The sequence below is a fragment of the Hyperolius riggenbachi genome, chromosome 2, assembly GCF_040937935.1.
Source record: "Hyperolius riggenbachi isolate aHypRig1 chromosome 2, aHypRig1.pri, whole genome shotgun sequence".
Taxonomy (NCBI): Eukaryota; Metazoa; Chordata; class Amphibia; order Anura; family Hyperoliidae; genus Hyperolius; species Hyperolius riggenbachi.
In genome coordinates this window covers 199991838-200017130 of record NC_090647.1, presented here as the reverse complement: position 1 = coordinate 200017130, position 25293 = coordinate 199991838, and the positions used below count along the sequence as shown (strand labels likewise).

General features: G+C 41.8%; 1 protein-coding gene across 4 annotated transcripts in view; it reads right to left on the bottom strand.

The window, feature by feature from the left end:
* The window catches only part of TMTC4 (transmembrane O-mannosyltransferase targeting cadherins 4), a 105677-nt gene that overhangs the window by 63837 nt on the left and 16547 nt on the right, over positions 1-25293 (bottom strand). For 2 of the 4 annotated variants that reach the window (XM_068267990.1, XM_068267989.1), the window contains exons 2-6: positions 21852-21981; positions 18539-18749; positions 11652-11767; positions 5859-6072; positions 4569-4656 (exon numbers count right to left, since the gene is read on the bottom strand). In XM_068267990.1, coding sequence (XP_068124091.1) covers positions 4569-4656; positions 5859-6072; positions 11652-11767; positions 18539-18697 — 577 coding nt within the window. In that variant the 5' untranslated portion in view covers positions 18698-18749; positions 21852-21981. Of the gene's footprint in view, positions 1-4568; positions 4657-5858; positions 6073-11651; positions 11768-18538; positions 18750-21851; positions 21982-22069; positions 22099-25293 lie in introns of those variants that run through there. The other 2 variants (XM_068267991.1, XM_068267992.1) reach the window with 2 other exon arrangements.

Genomic DNA, 25293 nt, shown 5'->3' with positions numbered 1-25293 from the left:
GTAAAAAAATCAAACAATTGTCATTTACAGAGATATTTCTCCCACTTAGCATGGGTATGTGTAAAAATACACCCCAAAACACATTATACTACTTCTCCTGAGTACGGCGGTACCACATGTGTGGCACTTTTTTACACCCTAAGTACGCTAAGGGGCCCAAAGTCCAATGAGTACCTTTAGGATTTCACAGGTCATTTTGCGACATTTGGTTTCAAGACTACTCCTCACGGTTTAGGGCCCCTAAAATGCCAGGGCAGTATAGGAACCCCACAAATGACCCCATTCTAGAAAGAAGACACCCAAAGGTATTCCGTACGGAGTATGGTGAGTTCATAGAAGATTTTATTTTTTGTCACAAGTTAGCGGAAAATGACACTTTGTGAAAAAAAACTATTAAAATCAATTTCCGCTAACTTGTGACAAAAAAATAAAAACTTCTATGAACTCACCATACTCCTAACGGAATACCTTGGGGTGTCTTCTTTCTAAAATGGGGTCATTAGTGGGGTTCCTATACTGCCCTGGCATTTTAGGGGCCCTAAACCACGAGGAGTAGTCTTGAAACAAAAATGACCTGTGAAATCCTAAAGGTACTCATTGGACTTTGGGCCCCTTAGTGCAGTTAGGGTGCAAAAAAGTGCCACACATGTGGTATTGCCGTACTCGGGAGAAGTAGTATAATGTGTTTTGGGGTGTATTTTTACACATACCCATGCTGGGTGGGAGAAATACCTCTGTAAATGACAATCTTTTGATTTTTTTACACACAATTGTCCATTTACAGAGGTATTTCTCCCACCCAGCATGGGTATGTGTAAAAATACACCCCAAAACACATTGTACTACTTCTCCCGAGTATGGCGATACCACATGTGTGGCACTTTTTTGCACCCTAACTGCGCTAAAGGGCCCAAAGTCCAATGAGTACCTTTAGGATTTCACAGGTCATTTTGAGAAATTTCGTTTCAAGACTACTCCTCACGGTTTAGGGCCCCTAAAATGCCAGGGCAGTATAGGAACCCCACAAATGACCCCATTTTAGAAAGAAGACACCCCAAGGTATTCCGTTAGTAGTATGGCGAGTTCATAGAAGATTTTATTTTTTGTCACAAGTTAGCAGAAATTGATTTTAATTGTGTTTTTTCACAAAGTGTCATTTTCCGCTAACTTTTGACAAAAAATAAAATCTATGAACTCACCATACTCCTAACGGAATACCTTGGGGTGTCTTCTTTCTAAAATGGAGTCATTTGTGGGGTTCCTATACTGCCCTGGCATTTTAGGGGCCCTAAACAGTGAGGAGTAGTCTTGAAACGAAATTTCTCAAAATGACCTGTGAAATCCTAAAGGTACTCATTGGACTTTGGGCCCTTTAGCGCAGTTAGGGTGCAAAAAAGTGCCACACATGTGGTATCGCCGTACTCAGGAGAAGTAGTATAATGTGTTTTGTGGTGTATTTTTACACATACCCATGCTGAGTGGGAGAAAGATCTCTGTAAATGGACAATTGTGTGTAAAAAAAATTAACAAATTGTCATTTACAGAGATATTTCTCCCACCCAGCATGGGTATGTGTAAAAATACACCCCAAAACACATTATACTACTTCTCCTGAGTACGGCAATACCACATGTGTGGCACTTTTTTGCAGCCTAACTGCGCTAAGGGGTCCAAAGTCCAATGAGCACCTTTAGGCTTTACAGGGGTGCTTACAATTTAGCACCCCCCAAAATGTCAGGACAGTAAACACACCCCACAAATGACCCCATTTTGGAAAGTAGACCCTTCAAGGTATTCAGAGAGGGGCATGGTGAGTCCGTGGCAGATTTCATTTTTTTTTGTCGCAAGTTAGAAGAAATGGAATTTTTTTTTTTTTCTCACAAAGTGTCATTTTCCGCTTACTTGTGACAAAAAATAATATCTTCTATGAACTCACTATGCCTCTCAGTGAATACTTTGGGATGTCTTCTTTCCAAAATGGGGTCATTTGGGGGGTATTTATACTATCCTGGAATTCTAGCCCCTCATGAAACATGACAGGGGGTCAGAAAAGTCAGAGATGCTTGAAAATGGGAAAATTCACTTTTTGCACCATAGTTTGTAAACGCTATAACTTTTACCCAAACCAATAAATATACACTGAATGGGTTTTTTTTTATCAAAAACATGTTTGTCCACATTTTTCGCGCTGCATGTATACAGAAATTTTACTTTATTTGAAAAATGTCAGCACAGAAAGTTAAAAAAAATCATTTTTTTTGCCAAAATTCATGTCTTTTTTGATGAATATAATAAAAAGTAAAAATCGCAGGAGCAATCAAATAGCACCAAAAGAAAGCTTTATTAGTGACAAGAAAAGGAGCCAAAATTCATTTAGGTGGTAGGTTGTATGAGCGAGCAATAAACCGTGAAAGCTGCAGTGGTCTGAATGGAAAAAAAGTGGCCGGTCCTTAAAGAGAACCCGAGGTGGGTTTGAAGAATATTATCTGCATACAGAGGCTGGATCTGCCTATACAGCCCAGCCTCTGTTGCTATCCCAAACCCCCCTAAGGTCCCCCTGCACTCTGCAATCCCTCATAAGTCACAGCCACGCTGCTGACAAACAGCTTGTCAGAGCTGGCTGTGTTTATCTCTATAGTATCAGTCTGCTGCTCTCCCCGCCTCCTGCAGAATTCCAGTCCCCGCCTGCATCCCTTCCCTCCCTGCTGATTGGGGGGGGAAGGGACAGGGGCAGGGACCAGAGCTTTGCAGGAGGCGGGGGAGCAGCTGAGACTGACACTACAGATGTAAACACAGCCAAACAGCACGGCTGTGATTTATGAGGGATTGCAGAGTGCAGGGGGGCCTTAGTGGGGTTTGGGATAGCAACAGAGGCTGGGCTGTATAGGCAGATCCAGCCTCTGAATGCAGATAACATTCTTTAAACACACCTCGGGTTCTCTTTAAGGGGTAGAAAGCCCTAGGTCCTCAAGTGGTTAATAAGTGTGGATATAGATTAAAGGCATACCATTGATTAACATGTTTTTTTAATCTGGGATTGAATGAGTTCCTAAAGTGCTGGTAAATAATGATGTATACATTTCACTTGCTTATCGCTTTAGTTTACTGTATCAAATTCCCTTCACTCTTACCTGACGGCAAGTCTGCTCAAATCTGATAGCAGAGTGAACCATGGGAGGGGGGAGTTCCCTCACAGTGCATCTGTTAACCCTGCGTGTGAGAGAAAGCTCTCAGCAGCTGCAGCTGTCTGTGTCTTTCACAGCTTTTCATACTTTCTTCTGCTTTCAGAGAAAAATACTGTGTAGTCTGATATGCAAAAAAACAACAACACTGGCTGTGCATTGAAGCAGACACCCCTTTTGAGAATGTTGTGTTCCAATAGAGCTAAATTCTACACACAATGAATTCCAGCTTTTGCCTGATACTTAATATGAAAAGTAGGCAATGTTTACATAGCTAGCTACTTAGACATTATTTGTACATTGTCATTTTAGAACACTTGGTTTGATAGTGTTCCTTTAAGGTACCGCATTTCTACATTACAAAATAACAGGAAATAATCCAGAGTCCTGAGCTGGCTCAGGCATCTGCAGCCTATTCACAAAATGGTTTGGTTGGCAAAATAATATATTATTGTTGTTACTGGGCATTTAATAACGCTAGCATTGGTTATGGTGGCTTACAGGATACATCCTGTCTAACTGACTTCAGAGGAGCTCATAATCTAAAACCTATGAAAGTCATAGTAAAATTACCCTTACCTTACTCCAAGACCAATTTTGGAGGGAAACCAATGCACTTATTAATATGTTTTTGAGATAAACTGATACTTAGTGCCTGAAAGAAACCCATGCACCACTGAGAGAATATAAAAATGTCATACACATATTTTCCTGATATTTAAATCCATGACCCTTGGGCTGCAAGGCAAGATGCTTGGCCACTGCACAACCTCACTTAAAGAAACTAGGTCACAAGGAAGGCATCTGACCAATATTGCCTTGTTCAGAATTACATTTTTTTCTAACTGACCAATGGCTGTCTACTTGCTATGGAAAGTATGCTACAAAGAGGATACTGCCAGAATTCCTAATAAAGATATTCAAGAAATACATAGTGCTGAAAGCTGGTGTAGGGTGAAATGACATTCCCCCATGTGTGGTCTACACCTTTAAAAGACCAAACAGAAGAACATATAGGAAGGTCCAGCATTCAGAAGCCAGCACATAGTACCTTCTATACACAGCACTTTTCCTGTCCTTGATCACTTGGACACCATAAGAATTTATGCTTTACAAACGGCACAAGAATGTAATCTTTTCAAAATCCTCAATTTGCTGTTGCCTGAAACTGTCAACTGTAACTCTGGCAGAAGTGACTTATCCAAGGGAAGAAAAGCATTCTGGACTTAAAAGCTTTGCTATATGGGTGGTAGATTTTAGAAAACTAGAAAGGTGGACACAGACCTTTGTCAACACACAATCATTATTAATGTGCAGGTTGTGTATTTTAAATTCTATTTCTGCAAGGTACGAACATAGCTTTTGTTTGAAAATATGAATACTTACATCCAGGTAGGGATTTGCAGTATCCAAGAAAGGATAAGACAACAAACAATGCACACAGGAGGTCTGCCCTGCCAACAATTCCTGCCACCTAGAAATAAATCAACATAAGCTTTATCAAACATTGATGAGATGAACAATACATGAAAAAATGTATTTCATTTTGAAAATGTATATAAAATTGCACCTTTAAATCCACAGTAGTTGATAAAGTTTCTTCTTTTGGGAAAGACTGAAACATTGTCACTTTATGTGGGGCGAGCAAGAATGAGTTTTTATCTCTAATGACTACCAGGATGCTTATCGAACTAGTTGCCATATGTTAAGTGGACTAAATTCATAAATACCAGTATAAATGTATGTAATAGTACAGTTTTCTTTAATTGTTTTCCAGAGCAGCAAAAAAATGAAAGTGAAAAATAACTCCCTTCCCCTGGGTTAGTAAATACAACAGCTTTAGAATGTTTAAAAAGCTACAAAAAGCCATACAAGTTAGTGGTCAGTTACCATGCTTCTTCCAGCCCAACCTGAAATCTAAGTGAAGTCGTCTTTTGGCTACAAGTAGTTTGATAAAGGGCTGTCTAGCCCAAAACAGCGTCTGTAACTGCTGTCTATGCTAGAATAAAAGAGCTATATTACACTTTGGTCGTGCTGACTAATCTTTACTTTTTTTAACCTGAAATCTAATACAACTATTCTCTTTTTTCCTTTTTTGTACAGGCTACCTCTAGCTGTCCAAAGCCTGTTGGCTGCTCTATACAACTATGGGCATAAAGAGGTGTGGGGGGAGGGGGGCAGAGGGATCCTGGCAGCGCTGAGACAGGTAACTATTCCAACTCCCTTTGCTTGCCACTCTGCATATGGAAGGGGGGGGGGGTACACTGCCTTTACTGTGGAGGGGGGCTGCCTAATGCATGGGGCACATCTGACTTTACTGGGGAGGGGGGCTAACTAATACAGGGGCCACATCTAACTATACAGGGGAGGAAGGCTACCTAATACAGGGGGCACATCTGACTATACTGGGGAGGGGGGCTACATAATACAGGGGGCACATCAAGCTATACTGAGGAAAGAGGCTATCTAATACAAGGGGCACATCTGGGTATACTGGGGAGGGGGCTACCTAAAACTTGGGAGAGGGCTACCGAACACAGGGGCACATCTTGTCCCAGCCCTGACCCCAGGGTGTCTTGGGAATATTGGTGTAGGAGAAGGCACTCAGAAGCATGGTAAGTAGTAACTAAATAGTAGTTCTAAGAGATATGGAAAAAAAGCAAACCGCATACTTACACATTCTGTATGCACAGGATGGACTGCAAAAAACAAAGAACTTAGCAGTGCAGACTTTGGAGCATACACAATCTTTTTTCCTTTGTCAGTAGGTCTAGTACTAAACAGAAGGGTAAAAACATCAAGCATCAGGACGGAGACTATGCAATGTAAAAGTATATTAATTACATGAAATCCAATGGGGTGTAAACCTCCTGATAGAATGTAATTGATCCTAAAAAAAAAAAAAAAAAGTAAACATCAGAATTTGCAAGGGTGTGTGGGTAAATTCAACAAAACGTTTAACCACTTCACCACTGAGGGGTTTTACCCCCTGACCACCAGAGCAATTTTCACCTTTCAGCGCTCCTTCCATTCATTCGTCTATAACTTTATCATTACTTATCGCAATGAAATGAACTATATCTTGTTTTTTCCGCCACCAATTAGGCTTTCTTTAGGTGGGACATTATGCCAAGAATTATTTTTTTCTAAATGTGTTTTAATGGGAAAATAGGAAAACTGTGGGGAAAAAAAAATTATTTTTCAGTTTTCGGCCATTATAGTTTTTAAATAATGCATGCTACTGTAATTAAAACCCATGAAATTTATGTGCCCTTTTGTCCCGGTTATAAAACCGTTTAAATTATGTCCCTATCACAATGTTTGGCGCCAATATTTCATTTGGAAATAAAGGTGCATTTTTTTCAGTTTTGCGTCCATCCCTAATTACAAGCCCATAGTTTATAAAGTAACAGTGTTATACCCTCTTGACTTAAATATTTAAAAAGTTCAGTCCCTAAGGTAACTAATTATGTATTTTTTTTAATTGTAAATTTTTGATTTTTTTTTTAATTACAAAAAAAAAAAAATGGGGAGTGTGGGAGGTAATGAGTTAATTTTGTGTGTAAAAGTCATTTATTTGTATGTGAAAAATGTGTAGGGTGTAGTTTACTATTTGGCCACAAGATGGCCACAGTAACTTTTTGCTTTATTGCGACCTCCAAGCCTCCTTCCGGAAGCTTGGAGGAAGAATAAGGAGGCTGGACACGTGAGTTTCTTCTCACAATGATCGCGCTGCCCATAGGAGAGCAGCGGGTCATTGTGGGGCTTAGATCAACGAACGGGAATGGATTTTCCCGTTCATTGATCTCCGGGCGAGCGGGCGGCGGCGGTTTTACTAGCGGCGGGCGGCGTGTTTACGAGCGGGAGCGCGGACAGCGTCGGGAACGCGGAAAGTACGTGTTTCTCCGTCCCTGGTTTTTAAAGGATGGAAAAAGGGGCGGAGAAATACGTACGCGCGGGGGTAAAGTGGTTAAATGCAGAGAAAATAGTCATATATCCTTGAATATTTGAATATAAGTCAACCTCGTGTATAACTCGACTCCATATTTGACCCTCTTAAGCTGGAATGTTTTATTGACTCAAGTAAATATCTACCCAACAAAGTTAATGCATGCATTCGGGGTCCAGGAAGAATGAACAGCTGCACTTGGGGACCAGTAGGGGTTAATGATTGCACTGCATAATGTATTGCAGCCAATAACTCTTGCAGGCTACCAAGTGCTGAAAGTACTCACCCCCTTCCTGCAGCCCAGTATTTCCCCCCTGCCCCTTTCCTTTTTAATTGTTGAGGCCAGGACTTTCAGACCTGTGTTTTCTTGGCACTTCCTTTATTAAGAAAGAGTCACTTACCACTGGGTATATTGCTGCAAATGGGAATGTCACTAATAGCACACACTGGGCCTGATTCACAAAGCGGTGATAACTCAGTTATCACGCCTAAAAGACTTTAGGCGTGATAACCTTTGCACTAGCAAAGTTATCACCGCTTTGTGCTCTAACTCGCGCAAAGCTACCGCGCAAAGTCCCATAGGGCTTAATGGGCGCTTCGCGCAAAACGCGGTGCGCTGCGCGCTTAGCGCACCGCGCGCAAAACTTTGCGCGCGGGAGTTCGCGCGAATTCCTTCAGATCACGCCTAAACTAAGTTTAGGCGTGATAAAGGGCTTTTCACAGGCGTGCAAAGTGTTTGCACCGCTTTGTGAATCAGGCCCCCTGTGTGGTCAGTGTTGCTCATGATTTGTGTATATGGCGACCCCTATACTTTTATTTAGTGAGTCAAACCTACATTTTTATACTTCTAGTCGATTATATATGGTAAGTTTGGGTTTTATTTTTATTTTTTTTACAGTGGGCACCTCCGGCTATACTGGGGAGGGGGCTACCCGATACAGGGGGCACATCTGGCTATACTGGGGAGGAGTACCTAATACAGGGTGCACATCTGGATATACCAGGGAGGGGATAGTCCAGAAAAATTACCCCAGCACTATCACTCACCCAGGGCTACAGCCTGGTCCGCCGGTGCACAATCCTCCTGTGGGTCACCACCTCCACATACAGGAAACCAGAAAACGAATGAAGGAGGCACTCAACTGGTGACCGGGTATCAAGAGGCAGCAGAGAAGCTGGTTAAAAAGGTTGAAGCCAAGGGATACAAACTAGAAATGTTAGAGAAAGTGAGAGCAGAGGTGGGAGGAATCCCTAGGTCATCACTACTGGAGAAACAACTTAAAACCAGGAGGCAGATCCAGCGCATTCCATTTGTGCAAACGTATTGCAGACAGTCTGCAGGCCTGGTCCGAGAACCGAGAAGTGGTCAATAAGTATTGGCCAATACTCCAGCAGGACATACGGGTCACTGTTTAAAGAACCTCCTCTGTTCTCCTTTAAAAGGGGCAAAACTATCAAAAATATGGTCAGCAGAGTGGACTTGTCCACAAGGTGTGTGGAAATTAGCAAATTGACTAAAATAAGAGGGACGTTTCCGTGCATGAACTATAACTGCTGCGGTTCGATTATGAAAGGCAATCACGTCAGACATCCTCACACGGGTACGAAAATTGCGATTCGGTCTCTGTATACGTGTAACAGCACTTAAGTGGTCTATGCACTGAAGTGTCACTGTGGGTGATGTATGTGGGTAAAATCACAAGAGATGTGAAAACTAGGATACAACAAGCACAGGGGCTCTATTCGTGGTTATGATCCATCCAAGCCAGACAGTCACACTCCGGTAGGCAAAATCTTTTTTGCCTCAGGACATAACTGAGGTGGATAGTCCTAGATCACATACCACCACTCAGTACAGGTGGAGATAGGGACAGATTGTTGTTGCAAAGGGAAGCTAAATGGATGAGAAAATTGGATTATGTTACCCCTAGGGGTCTTAATGAGATGTGTAGCATGAAATGCTTCCTATGATTAATATGTTGTCCTTTTCCCTCCCTTCTAGGTTCTGATGCCATGTCATCGGTGGTGGGTGGTAGAGAGTGGGGGCAAACGCATCCCTGGGCAGTGAGTCTTTGCAATGTAGTGATAAGCTAGCTCTACTGTACTAATGTAATATGTATTTTTTTATGCAATATTATGCATATCTTTTGAATGCAATATTATGCATATATTTTGAATGCAATAGTATGCATATCTTTTTGATTGCAAAATGTTTGCTTTATGCCCATGTTTACTAGGTGTGTTTTATGGGAAGACACCTAGTGTTTAGTGCCCATGAAGAATTTGGACTTACCCTGAGGGGTTCATGCGTTTGTGACTGTGACCTAATGGGTCAGCTGACCATGGGGGTGGTGTCTATTGTCCACGAGTGTGGTGCACTATGTTATAAGTTTGCTGTGTTCTGTTGTGTGCTTATACACCTGAGGAAGGGGGAAGCCCCAAAACACGTTGTGTTGAGCAGCTTTATCAATTAAATGCAAGTTTAATTATCACCAGTTGAGTGCCTCCTTCATTCATTTTCTGGTATACTGGGGAGGGGGGGCTACCTAAACAGGGGTCACAACTGGCTATACTGGGAGCGAGGCTACATAATACACTGGGAAATCTCGCTATTCTGGAGGAGGGGGGGGGGGCTACCTTATACAGGGAGCAAATCTTGCTATACGGGAAGGGGGGGGGGGCTACTTAATACAGGGGCCACATTTGGCTATACTGGGGAGAGGGCTACCTAATACAGAGGGCAGATCTGGCTATACTGGGGAGGGGGGCTACCTAAACAGTGGTCACAACTGGCTATACTGGGAGCGAGGCTACATAATACACTGGGAAATCTCGCTATTCTGGAGGGGGGGGGGCTACCTTATACAGGGAGCAAATCTTGCTATACGGGAAGGGGGGGGGGGGCTACTTAATACAGGGGCCACATTTGGCTATACTGGGGAGGGGGCTACCTAATACAGAGGGCAGATCTGGCTATACTGGGGAGGGGGGCTACCTAAACAGTGGTCACAACTGGCTATACTGGGAGCGAGGCTACATAATACATGGGGAAATCTTACTAAACTGGAGGGGGGCTACTTTATACAGCAGGCAAATCTGGCTATACGGGAAGGGGGGCTACTTTATACAGGCGGCTAATCTGGCTATACGGGAAGGGGGGGGGGGCTACTTTACACATGGGGCAAATCTGGCTATACGGGAAGGGGCGCTACTTAATACAGGGGACACATTTGGCTTTACTGTAGAGGGGGCTACATCTGGCTATACAAGGTAGGGGGGATACTCAATACAGGGCAACCATCTGGATATACTGGGGAGGAGGGCTACCTAATACAGGGCACCCATCTGGCTATACCGGGGAGGGGGGCTACCTAATACAGGGGGCCCATCTGGCTATACAGGGGAGGGGGGCTACCTAATACAGGGGAGCAGCAAAACATTAATTTGAACATGATCACTAGTTGTAAAGGTGACGCCGTGTGTGACAGGTAAGCCAATTAACCATAGTGAAATATGGCCAGTAAAAGCAAGGAATTCAGGGGAAGAGTGGAAAAATAAGGCAGTCAGCAATGCATGTTGGTGGTGAAATGAAGGGGTAGAGGGAATGAGGAGAGAGTGAAGCTGGCCAAATGGTCAACAGACACTACTCCCAGTTCAACAATGTGGGTACACAACACATGGAGTGCAGCGTGTCCAGCAATCTCTTAGGCCTCAATTCATAAAAGGCTTTGCGGTAAAAAAAATCTGGGAGGGAAAATACCGCATTCTGTATTTTAGACCTTTGTGTGCTAATTCATAAAGATTTTCACAGCTGCCTTTGAAGTTCGGTAAATTACAGCAGCCCATTGAGCGGTACAGCAGAAGTGTGGCGATATCTCTCTTTTGTTACAAGCTGTAATTATGGTTCCCTGCACAGACTCATAGAGTCTTTGGCTCCCTGCACAGACTCACAGAGACTTCGGCTCCCTGCACAGAAGGAGACTTCGCACTGTTAAGACCTCACCAGAGGTGTCAGTAATTATCGTCTGACTTAAAGCTTGTTGAAGGCTTTATGAATTGACATTTGCTGACAAATTTCTGACATGTGTTGGAGGTAATTACAGCCATATTGGTAATTTACCTCACTGCTCGGTAATTTCAGTAATTTCGGTAATTTCAGCTTTTTATGCGGTAACAGCCTTTATGAACTGACACTTTGCTAAGTGCTCGGGAAAGTCTGCTGTTTTCAGCATTACCGCATGCGGTAACGCTTTATGAATTGAGGCCTTATTGACAGGCATTCTTGGATGAGTGGCTTGTAAAACGCTATAGTGTGTGCAGGTGGCCAACAGAAGAGGCCTTTTGCTACACGGTACACGACAATTGCAGGTCGGCAAAAAAATAAATAAATCATCCCAACTTATTCTCAATTTGCAAGCAGATAAATCAAAGCTGTTATTAGCACGTGAATGTTTCTGTACATCCTATCGCCCTTGCTTGTCCGTACGCATCTTTAGAAACAAGCTATGCAAGTATCTTACCTGAATGTTAAGACTGTGAGTGGTCTGTAAGATTTGTGGCTAGCATTGCTGCTGAGTTTTGTACCCCAAAAATCATGAAGCCATAAATCACCAAATGAACTATCTTCTCGCAGGTCCTATAGTGGTAATAAGAATAATGGAATCAGTAATCATACAAACTTTTCATTGACATTGAGTGGGACAGCACTGCAGGTTAAAATGACTGCAGCAGTACATTATTGCAACCTACTGCTGTGCAATGCATTTGTGGGAACATCAGTACAAGCTATGCACTCCTGATGTTCTTGCTTATTGCACACTAAATGCAAACAGCAACGTGTAAGTGGAAATTAGGCCTAAAATAGGATTACTAAAAACAGTAAATTTTGCTTAGTTTTTTGCAATTAAGGATATTACACTTAGACTTTAAACAGAACTAAGCTTTGTAAAGAAAGCACACTGAGATATGCAAAGTCACAGTGGTAATGTTTAAACATTTAAAAAATTACAGTATTCCAGATATTATTCACATGGCTGTTCCTGTGAAGTCTCAGATACAGTGAGCCATGAGTTGCCGTATACTCCCTGCATTGCTCCTCCCTTTCTGTTTGTAAAAACTGTGCAAACCTCAAGCCCGTGTACAGTGCTATTGAAGATGTTGGCGCTATAAAAATAACTAATAATAAGTGGTACATAATCTCTATCTCTCCTTTTTTTTGAAAGAATCAAGATCTGTAAAAAATTGTCACATTCCTAAGAATTTTCTAATATTTTATTTTTATATTCCCTGTTAAAAGGTCACAACAGCTGTCCAACCTACATTTCCTATCTCATTCAGAGGTACACACCTAGCCGCTCACTCCGCTCCTCCAATGAACTTTGCCTGACCGCCCGCCGGATCACCCAGTCCCATGCACGCCTCCAGGACTTCTCAAGAGCTGCACCAACATTATGGAACTTCCTACCTCCACCCATTAGGGCAGCCCCCTCCTTCAACATCTTCAAGAAGGCCCTCACCTTTTCACTCTGCCCTACCACCCCTCAAATGTGCTCTAAACCCACAGCTGAACTTTGGTCCCTACTTTTCGTGTCCCTACCTCTCCCTCTAGATTGTAAGCCTTCGGGCAGGGTCCTCCTCCTTTTGTGTCCTACCTGATCATGCACCTCCATTACTGTGCACTCATGCTATGCATTTGAGTGAACTCAACTTGCCTAATCTCCATGTTCCCATCCAGTGACTGACTAAGCATTACCTTGTACTCATACTTTGCTGCGTGATCTGGCTTTTCTGTATTGTCGTATTGCTGTATGTCACCCCTAAATATTGTCTGTAACCTAAACTAATGTCCAGCGCTGCATAATATGTTGGCGCTTTATAAATACAATAAATGGCTGCCAAGATACCTTTAGTAGCTAGATGGAATAAACCCTTCTTTGAATTTTGTAGCCATTCCATAAAGGGTGAACAAAACTATGTTTTGCGAGAGACTTGGGGTCTGGTGCACTAAAGTCCGGTAAAATTTTACCATTATTAGTGCAGGGGCAGCCGGCATTTACTGCATCAAGCCCTTGATGCTATAGAAAACAATGGTCTTCATGTAAAATCTGGGAGCCAAGGATATTGCACAGATCATCAGCCATGTTACACTATACCCTGACCCTAGAGCACTAAAATAGGCTGTTTTACACTGTACATAATTTTCTAATTTTCTGCGTTTTTTTGTGATCCCTTTCCGATGGCATAGAAATCACAAAAAGCAAGAAAATCAAAAACACAATGAAAAGATTATTATTATTATTATTATTTAGTATTTATATAGCGCCGACATATTACGCAGCGCTGTACAGTGTATATATATATATATATCTTGTCACTAACTGTCCTCAAAGGACACAATCTAATCCCTACCATTTCCATATGTCTATATTGTGTGGTGTAAGTACTGTAGTCTAGGGCCAATTTTTTAGGGGGAGCCAATTAACTTATCCGTATGTTTTTGGAATGTGGGAGGAAACCGGAGTGCCCGGAGGAAACCCACGCAGACACGGAGAGAACATACAAACTCTTTGCAGATAGTGCCCTGGCTGGGATTCGAACCAGGGACCCAGTGCTGCAAGGCGAGAGAGCTAACCACTACGCCACCGTGCTGCCCACAGATTACTGGCAAGGATTACCACAGTATTTAGTATTATTATTACAGCTATAGTTGTCCGTTAAAAGATTTACACATATAATTATAGACTTCTCTTATTTGGCTAGGGAAAAATGTCATGTTTTCAGAGAGTCTCCCAGGACTGTTTCCATAGAGAAATTCTGTAGTCACAACTTACATTTCTCATTGTTTGCTGACTAGTGGGTTGGCAGGAACAGCAAACCACAAAACCATGAAAATCACTCTATGCAGGATTATTTGTCAAGCATATCTGCATTTTTCAAATGTACTTAGCTGGAAGCAACAAAAATATAAGATATGAAAGTATAGAGTACTGTTACCTTTGAAGTGGAATTTGAGCCCTTTGACAAGGATTCGAATCCTGGCTCAAGTCAGAATGTAAAACAAAGGAGGCTATGGGCAAAACTCCCTAATGATCCTGGTTGCCCGTGGAGCGAACCTTTAGTGGCTGCAGGTCTGTCGCTTAGAGTTCGCCAGGAGAAAAGCACAATATAAATGATCTGGGTCTTGTCTAAAGAAAGAAAGTCTGCTTCACCGCTGATACTACAGCAATAATCTGCTTTATTGAAACATATTTAAAACCACAAATCCCATAAAAGCAGCGGTTTTCGATCATAGTCACAGCTGACAATGAGGTGAAACATATAAACACATCCAAATAAGCAAAATGGTAGAAACCTCCCAAAAGTCCCTGCCACCAATTAACCCCCTAGTATGCCATCCAACAGGTCCAAACACGCAAGTGGAAAAATAAGGAAAAAGGAATAATGGTGATTCTTATCTATATATTAAATACTCCTATATATATATATATATATATATATATATATATATATATATATATATATATATATATATATATATATATATATATATATATATATATATATATATATATGCAGTTTGGAACAAACTGCAACCAATGACAGACTACTAAAGCACGAGTTGCAGTTAATGTACTGTTTAAATGGGAACTTTCACCGACTGACATCTAAATGATCCTTGGTGCCTCAGCCAAAAAGGGAACACTACCATGACCTGTCACTTTTTCCTTGTTTTCTATTGGTCCACACCTTGCCCCTCCACTTTCTTCCTAGTTCCTAAGCTTTATGTGCAACACTAATGTGACCTCAAGCTCTTGTCCAAAACCTGAACTTATACAAAAACACTTTCTTGGTTCACAAAACGCTTTGGCCCATATGCAATTAACTTTTTCACCTGAGTTATCTCCTAGGAGATAATTTTCATCTTCTCTTTAAACTAAATTTTCAGCATCTTATAATTGAAAAAGTGCCCAAAAGTTGGATAAAAAAGTACTATCAAATTTATTTTGAGTATTTTCTTGCTTGTTAGTAGCTTAAAAGACATTTTATGACAAGTTGTGAAAATATCACTTAGGAGAAAACTTAGGTGAAAAAGGTAATTGCATATGGGCCTTTGTGTTTTCACAGCTCTGCTGTTTTTGAATAACATAATAGTTGTAAAATATTTGGGGTTACTTCTCCTGAATACTGGTCAAAGAGGAAAGAAATTTTATATATATATATATATATATATATATATATATATATATATATATATATATATATATATATATATATATATATATATATATATATATATATATATATATATATAAATGAAAATACATATATACAGTGGCTTGCAAAAGTATTTGGCCCCCTTGAAGTTTTCCACATTTTGTCAAATTACTGCCACAAACATGAATTATTCGGCCCCCTGAGTCAATACTTTGTAGAACCACCTTTTGCTGCAATTACAGCTGCCAATCTTTTATGGCTAGTTACACACCGGGACGTTGCGTTATAGTGGACATTATGGTCGCATAACGTCCCCTAACGCAACGCCTGCCGGTGTTGGTAGAGGACGTTGAGTGAGCCGCGTTAAGCAGCTCTTTCCGCATTAGGGCAGTGAGAGTGGCGCTAATTGGCCGGCAGGACCATGTGATGCGGAGTGAAACACTCCGCATCACGTGGTACCTCCAGCCAATCAGTGGCCACCAGTGCAGTGCATATTGAGTAGCCATGTGCGCGGCTACGTAGCGGCCTCTCCCCGCCTCCTCTCCGCCCCAACACTGAGCATGTGCAAACAGTCTAACGCGGCTTAAGCCGCTGGAACGCTATAGTACATGTAAAGCAACGTGGGCAGTGTGAACAGCCCCATTGACTTTGTATTGCTGTGAGTTGGGGAGCGTTACAGACTGCACTAACGTGCGCCAGTAACGTCCCTGTGTGGAAGCAGCCTCAGGGTATGTCTCCAGCAGCTTTGCACATCTAGAGACTGAAGTCCTTGCCCATTCTTCTTTGCAAAACAGCTCCAGCTCAGTCAGATTAGATGGACAGCGTTTGTAAACAGCCGTTTTTAGATCTTGCCACAGATTCTCGATTGGATTTAGATCTGGACTTTGACTGGGCCATTCTAACACATGGATAGGTTTTGTTTTAAACCATTCCATTGTTGCCCTGGCTTTATGTTTAGGGTTGTTGTCCTGCTGGAAGGTGAACCTCCACCCCAGTCTCAAGTCTTTTGCAGACTCCAAGAGGTTTTCTTCCAAGATTGCCCTGTATTTGGCTCCATCCATCTTCCCATCAACTCTGACCAGCTTCCATGTCCCTGCTGAAGAGAAGCACGCCCAGAGCATGATACTGCCACCACCATATTTGACAGTGGGGATGGTGTGTTCAGAGTGATGTGCAGTGTTGGTTTTCCGCCACACGTAGCGGTTTGCATTTTAGCCAAAAAGTTCCATTTTGGTCTCATCTGACCAGAGAGCCTTCTTCCACATGTTTGCTGTGTCCTCCACGTGGCTTGTGGCAAACGGGACTTCTTATGCTTTTCTGTTAACAATGGCTTGCTTCTTGCCACTCTTCAATAAAGGCCAACTTTGTGCAGTGCACGACTAATAGTTGTCCTATGGTCAAGATTCCCCCACCTGAGCTGTAAATCTCTGCAGCTCATCCAGAGTCACCATTGGCCTCTTGACTGCATTTCTGATCAGCGCTCTCCTTATTTGGCCTGTGAGTTTAGGTGGATGGCCTTGTCTTGGTAGGTTTACAGTTGTGCCATACTCCTTCCATTTCTGAATGATCGCTTGAACAGTGCTCCGTGGGATTTTCAAGGCTTTGGAAATCTTTTTGTAGCCTAAGCCTGCTTTAAATTTCTCAATAACCTTATCCCTGACCTGTCTGGTGTGTTCTTTGGACTTCATGGTGTTGTTGCTGCCAATATTCTCGTAGACAACCTCTGAGGCCGTCACAGAGCAGCTGTATTTGTACTGACATTAGATTACACACAGGTGCACTCTATTTAGTCATTAGCACTCATCAGGCAATGTCTATGGGCAACTGACTGCACTCAGACTAAAAGGGGCTGAATAATTACGCACACTCCACTTTGCAGTTATTTATTTGTAAAAAAAATGTTTGGAATCATTTATGATTTTCATTCCACTTCTCACTTGTACACCACTTTGTATTGGTCTTTCATGTGCAATTCCAATAAAATTGATTCATGGTGACAAAATGTGAAAAATTTTAAGGTGGCCAAATATTTTTGCAAGCCACTGTATGTATAGGTGTACTACAATAACTACTGTATGTATTAACTAAAAGCTTGCAACGGTTCTTTGTTGTTAACTTGTCCATGTGTATCTATGTGATTTATGGTAAATTAATTATTAATTGAAACAAATGTCCCCCCCCCCCCCTCTCCCCCGAAAGGCCTATCAAACTATCAATTCAAAGCAACTTTTTTTCATTTACGAATAAGATTATACTGAACACGGGATCAGCCCTTGGTTCCATTGGACTTCATGATTTAAAGGACAACTGTAACAGGAGGGATATGGAGGCTGCCATATTTATTTCCTTTTAAACACTACCAGTTCCCTGGCAGTCCTGCTTGTCTATTTGGCTTCAGAATTGTCTGAATAACACCAGAAACAAGCATGTGGCTAATCCTGTCGGATCTGACAATAATGTCAGAAACCCCGGATCTGCTGCATGCTTATTCAGGGTCTATAGCTAAAAGTATTAGAGACAGATGATCATCAGGACAGCCAGGCACCTGGTATGGTTTAACCACTTGAGGACCACGGGGTTAAACCCCCTAGTGACCTGGCCATTTTTAACTAAAGAGGCCACTGCAGCTTTAAGGGCTTGCTGCAGGGCAGCACAACTCAGCACACAAGTGATTCTTCCCTCCCTTTTCTCCCCACCAACAGAGCTCTCTGTTGGTGGGGTCTGATCGCTCCCCCAATGTTTATTTATTTTTATTTATTTTTTAGTAAATATTTTTCTTATATTTTTATTAATAAAAATGCCTATTTTTTTTTACCCCCCCCCCCGTCAGAGCAATCGGCCGTGAAAGGCTTCAGCCTATCACTGCCAATCGCTTCCGGGTCCCGCTCGCCGCTGGGAGACTGAAGGAATTATATATATATATATATATATATATATATATATATATATATATATATATATATATATATATATATATATATATATACATATATACATACACACACACACACACACACACACACACACACACACACACGTACAGTTTATTGTTATTGTGCTAGCAAAGTGTAGCGCATGTATATGTATACTTGCGCTACACTTTGCTAGCACAATAAATTGTACTTGAATCAGATATTTGTCCTTTAAGAAAGTATGTTCTGTAACACAGGTGATGAAATAAGTCAGCACTCACCTTGTTATTGATGATGGCTTCAGAGTCATCAAACACAAAATTGCCATTATAACTGTTTACGAAGCACATAAAGGACAGAACTCCAACTAAGCACCTGGCCCAGAATGGTGAAAGGCAGAACAGTAGAATGTCTTGATCCAAAGTATCCGATGATGCCATTTTACATGTTCATCACAACGTATACGCTTCACCATCCTGTATGCTCACACACCTACAAAACAACAATTTTATATGAGTTTAACATCTACCCAAATAAAACTTTTAGCTGGCTTTTGTTCAAGCAGCTCATGGTGAATTTTTAGGTATGTTTAGGTCTACTGTCTTGTAGAAGGCAATCTGCATTAGCCTCCACTTCTTAGTTGACTGTTTGATTCTGGCACCCAGAATTTGCAGATATGCAAGTGTGATCCATCCTTGCCTCCACAGTTACAATGCATTCTCTGTTACTAACTGCCTAAATCACAATGGAACCACTACCTTAAGTTTGCTTTTGCACAGGAACGTTACTCTCAGAACATTACTCTCAGAACAATCCCTGCACCTATCGCTGTCTTATCACCTCTTCATAGGAGGCGGTATTCTCCGTGCCATTACCGGCCTGTTCTAATCTTTATGAATTGACATTTACTGACATCTGTTAGAGGTGTTCACCGCACAAGGCGGTAATTTACCTCACTGCTCGGGAATTTCAGCTTTCCATGCGGTAACAGGGTTTATGAATTGACATTTTGCTAAGTGCTCAGTAAAGTAAGCTGTTTTCTGCATTACTGCATGCGGTAATGCTTTATGAATCGAGGCCTTTGTAGGCATCTACTTAATTAGGGTCAAGGACCCTACAGGTTAGTGACACCTACTGCTGCTATAGAGGGGGGCCGATGGACAACAGTGTGCCACATGACTGAATCGGAGCGGTAGAGATAAAAACAGTGCAAGTTACACTTGGTCAAGACAATTCAGCAGTCTGGATATCTGACTAATGTATCGGCTTCCCCCATATACATGCTGGTCAAACATGCGGGCTCCCTTGCCCATTGCCAATGAATAAAAGAGTGAATGTTATCGAACAGATGTAACACATTATCCATATGTAGATATGTAGCTGAGCTCAGTGGCCAGCCTAAGCTTCACTCACCTACGCGTTTTGAACTGTGATTGGGTTCTTCATCAGAGTGTGTGTTACTCTGATATACATGCTGTGGTTTACAATGCCTCAAATCTACATATGTATAATGTGTTACATCTGGTCGATAACATTCACTCTTTTATTCATTGGTGGTCTGGGCTGTCTCTGCACAATTCCTGATTAGGGATGCTCAATGATATGCAAATATTTCGGAGTTCATGCAGATTTACGTAAATTGGTATGCAAATATATGCAGCTTGAAAATGGACCAATCAAGTCTCACCCAGGTTTCAATTGATTGGTCCATTTCCAAGCTGCATATATTTTCATAAACATGTACATACATCTGCATATCATTCATCATCCCTAGTTCTGATGAGCACCATAGATTTTTGATCATTTGTTGCTGCTATATACTGTAAATGAATTAAAATACATATTCCTGCCATTAAAGAGACACTAAAGCAAAACAAAAAAAAATGTATATAATGATTTGTATGTGTAGTACAGCAAAGAAATAAAACATTAGGACAAGAGACATAAGTCTAATATTGTTTCCAGTACAAGAAGAGTTAAGAAACTCCAATTGTTATCTATGCAAAAGAGCTATTGAGCTCCAGGACTTTCAAAGTTGCAGAGAGCTCTGTCGTCTGAAGCTTGTTATCTCAAGTGTCTGGCACTGTATTGTTTTTTTTCCCCTGCAGAGAACAGTTCAAAAGGTCACTAGCCTGCTCTGTAAAATCATTTAGAATGTAAACTGCAAATATTAGAGAATTATGCAATGTTATAAAAAAACAACTATATAACTGGAAAAAAATAAATGAGATTATAATGTTCTAGTAAGTATCCATACTACACATACAATTCATTACATCATATATTTTTTTAGCTTCAGTGTCTCTTTAAGTCATAGTTCATCTATTAGTAGTGGCTGGATGGTGAAGGGTTCTGCCTCAGACATAGGAGACCTGGGTTCAAATCTCGGCTCTTCCTATTCAGTAAGCCAGCACCTATTCAGTAAGGAGTTCTTTGGGCAAGACTCCCTAACCCTGCTACTGCCTACTGAGTGCGCTCTAGTGGCTGCCTCACAAGCGCTTTGAGTCTGACAGGAGAAAGGCGCTAGACAAAAAAAGGAATTATTATTATTAGTAGTAGCAGCAGCATTTCACGTCAAAAACAGAAACATCAAAAATGGATTGGTGTCATACCTAAACAAATTGCCAGCTTTGTCTCACCCATATTTGTGCATCATACAACAGTGGATCTAGGGTAAACCAAGCCTACTGTTGTGAGCTTCCAGCAAAGATACAGTGTGAAATGTCTGCCCTGACGTTCACCAACAGAGGTGAAATGTAAACTCTAAGTAAGAAAGAACCATCATGAAAATAGCACAGCAAACAGGTAACAAAAACCTGAAAGTCACACTAATTTAAAATTGTATGTAAACTTAGATGTATGCTTAATGAAACTTACGTATAGGTTGTGTTTGCAGCCCCCTATTGCTAAGAATATATTTCAGATGACGGAAAAGCAGTTACAAAGTCTGTTGAACCTCCATAAATATGCATGGAGTTTGTATGTTCTCTTCATGTTTGTATGGATTTTGTCCTCAATGCTCTCCAGCTTCCTTTCAGATATATATGGATGGTTTACTGCCTTCCCTCCCCATACACACAAACTAAACAGTCTTAGAATATGATGATTGGAATTCGATTTTGAGCCTCTCTGAGGGACTAATAATGAAATGACTATAAACTCTGTAAAGCGCTGTGGAAGAGGTCGGTATTAAATACACAATAAATAAAAAAAAGATAAATACAAATGGTCGAAGTATGTACGGTAAATGGTAAATATATTTATAGCACATTTCTGTGTGCGGAAGCTATATCATACCTGATATAATCCTGTGATCATCTGTCTCATATTAAAGTGCACTAGAGGCTGAACTCTCTTCAGCTGTACAGATGACCTGGCACATATTGTATGATACTGAGAAGCTAGAGGGGGGGGGGGGGGGGGGGGTCACAAAGGAGACATGAAAACAGCAATCTACAGACTAACATCAGTCTATATGGAAAAGCATACAGGGGTTTTGCAGCACTCTTCTGGTCCGTACCTGCTAATACCTAAAGACAGAAGCACTTAGTGGCTTTATGTATAAGCATTGTAGGAAGACAGAAGGAAACTCACTAGACGCTGGCTGTGCTGCTTCTATTGTTACTGTACTAGTGCTGCTGCCTTTGTTGTATCCACCTCCTCCTGCAGCTGCTGCCTGGCTGTTGGAGCTGGCTGGGTGCTTCCATCACAGGGGAGGGTAGGACTGCAAATGACAGACACACATTACCATAGAAAAAACATAACAAACACCTATTAAAATGAGTCTTTTACAGCTTATTCTGCTTCATTACATCTCACTTTCCATATGGTGTAAACAAAGATCCTTCCTATTGGCTCATCCTAGTTACACTGATTGGTCACTGTGATCTACCTTACCATTGGCTGCTGCTTTAATCCTGCCTTTCAGTTCTATATACTTTGTGTCATTGTTAAAAGGCTCTGTGTAAGATACGCTAGCCGTAGTGTGTAATATGCTACACCAGCCTCCTCAAACAGAATGTGTTCAGATGAGCGTCAGTTTACTATGCTGTGCTGCTATTGTTTATATCCTGATAACAAAACTCAGACTTGCTAACATGAATAGAGATACTATAGTCTTTAAGATGTCATATTCAGCTGCCGATTCTACAAATGTACTTAATAGTTATTTATGAATGTGACATTTGGGAAAAAGTCAAATGAGGACAGAGATCAGCTCACACTAGCAGTGTGAACACACGCTCATTGATCATTATCTCCATCTAATCATCTCTGAAGGCATATGCAAGAGCAGATGTGTTTGTGTATCTGCCGCTTGTGGCATTGTACGATAGGGCTATGCCAGACTCGTCGTGTGTCACTATGAATGGCTCACTAGGAACTGGCTGGAGGCCAGATTTCATGGAGCAAATGCTACAAAGTCTGTAATTTGTACTATATCTTATCAGGATGTCATGTGGGATGCAACACTTCCTTTCTCTCATTACTGCTATTTCATAGCTTTATCCTTTTGTTTATTTTTTACCTGATAATGTATAGCCTGTGTTGTTTTGTTAGCAGCAATTTCCAGACTTTAAAGTAAGGGGACTGCCTGAGTGTGGAGTGTGAAAAGCATGTGACCATGTGGGTTAAACACTAATGTACACAGCAGCAGCTGGATGCCCCTGGAGGCGGCTAGCACATCAATAACAGTGCAAGCAGGGACTCGTAGACTGCAGGTGATGTCTGTGGGAAAGGTGAGCAGGGACTGATGACTGATATTTGCCTTAAAGGGGCAGTATTACAAAATGACCAATTTAAAAATGATACAGTGGGAAGTGAAAGTTTGGGCAACCTCGTTAATTGTCATGATTTTCCTGTATAAATCATTGGTTGTTACAATAAAAAATGGCAGTTAAATATATTATATAGAAGACACACACAGTGATATTTGAGAAGTGAAATTAAGTTTATTGGATTTACAGAAAGTGCACAATGACTGTTTAACCACTTGAGGACCCACCCTTAAGGACCAGCGCTGTTTTTTGTGATCTGTGCTGGGTAGGCTCTGCAGCCCCCAGCACAGTTCAGGGTGTATGCTGAGCGATCAGATCGCCCCCCCCTTTTCTCCCCCCTATGGGGATGATGTGCAGGGGGGGTCTGATCGCTCCTGCTGGCTGTATTGTTGCTGGGGGGGGCACCTCAAAGCCCCCCTCCGCGGCGAAATTCTGCTTCTCCCTCTCCTACCTTGCCCCCTGGTGATCGAGGCTGCACAGGACGCTATCCGTCCTGTGCAGCCTGTGACAGGACGTCCCCTGTCACATGGCGGCGATCCCCGGCCGCTGATTGGCCGGGGATTGCCGATCTGCCTTACGGCGCTGCTGCGCAGCAGCGCCGTACAATGTAAACAAAGGAGACATACGTCTCCTACGTTTACATTTAGTCTGCGAGCCGCAATCAGCGGCTCGCAGGCTATTCACGGAGACCCGCTCCGTGATCTGACAGGAAACGGCCGCTCGCGCGAGCGGCCTTTCCTGATTAATTAGGTAGGCACCTGGCGACGCAGAACTGCGTCGCTGGTCCTCCAGCTACCACTTTGCCGCCGCACGGTATGAGTGTGCGGTCGGCAAGTGGTTAAACGAAATTAGGCAGGTGCATATATTTGGGCACCACAAAAAGAAATGAAATCAATATTTAGTAGATCCTCCTTTTGCAGAAATTACAGCCTCTAAACGCTTCCTGCAGGTTCCAATGAGAGTCTGGATTCTGGTTGAAGGTATTTTGGACCATTGCTCTTTACAAAACATCTCTAGCTCATTCAGGTTTGATAGCTTTCGAGCATGGACAGCACTCTTTAATTCACACCACAGATTTTCAATTATATTCAGGTCTGGGGACTGAGATGGCCATTCCAGAACGTTGTACTTGTTCCCCTGCATGAATGCCTTAGTGGATTTTAAGCAGTGTTTAGGGTTGTTGTTTGTTGAAAGATTCAGCCCCGGCGCAGCATCAGCTTTGTCACTGATTCCTGGACATTGGTCTCCAGAATCTGCTGATACGGAGTGGAATCCATGCGTCCCTCAACTTTGACAAGATTCCCAGTCCCTCCACTGGCCCCACAGCATGATGGAACCACCACCATATTTTACTGTAGGTAGCAGATGTTTTTCTTGGAATGCTGTGTTTTTCCTCCATGCATAACATCCATTGTTATGCCCAAATAACTCAATTTTAGTTTCATCAGTCCACAGCACCTTTCCAAAATGAAGCTGGCTTGTCCAAATGTGCTTTAGCATACCTCAAGTGGCTCTGTTTAGGCTGTGGGCGGAGAAAAGGCTTTCTCTGCATCACCTTTGCATACAGCGTCTCCTTGTGTAAAGTACACCGAATGGTTGAACGATGCACAGTGATTTCATCTGCAGCAAGATGATGTTGTAGGTCTTTGGTGCTGGTCTGTGGGTTGACTCTGACTATTCTCACTATTTATTGCTTTTGTTTATCCGAGATTTTTCTTGGTCTGTCACTTCGAGCCTTAACTTGAACTGAGCCTGTGGTCTTCCATTTCCTCAACATGTTCCTAACTGTGGAAACAGACAGCTGAAATCTCAGAGACAGCTTTCTGTATCCTTCCCCTAAACCATGATGGTGAACAATCTTTGTCTTCAGGTCATTTGAGAGTTGTTTTACAACTGACCCCATTAAATATTCTTTCTCATAACTGGATTCACGTGTGTATGTAGGTCAGGGGCCACTGAGCTTACAGAGCCAATTCAAGTTGCAATAATTAGATCTAAAGATTTTGGAATCAATAAAATGACAACAGTGCCCAAATTTATGCACCTGCCTAATTGTATTTAAACAATTATTGCGCACTTTCTGTAAATCTAATAAACGTAATTTAACTTCTAAAATATCACTGTGTGTGTCTCCTATATGATATATTTAACTGACATTTTTTATCATAACAACCAACGATTTATACAGGAAAATCATGACAATTAACAAGGCCATCCCACTGTATATTATTTGTCATGTATGTAAAGGTCATGTATTAATG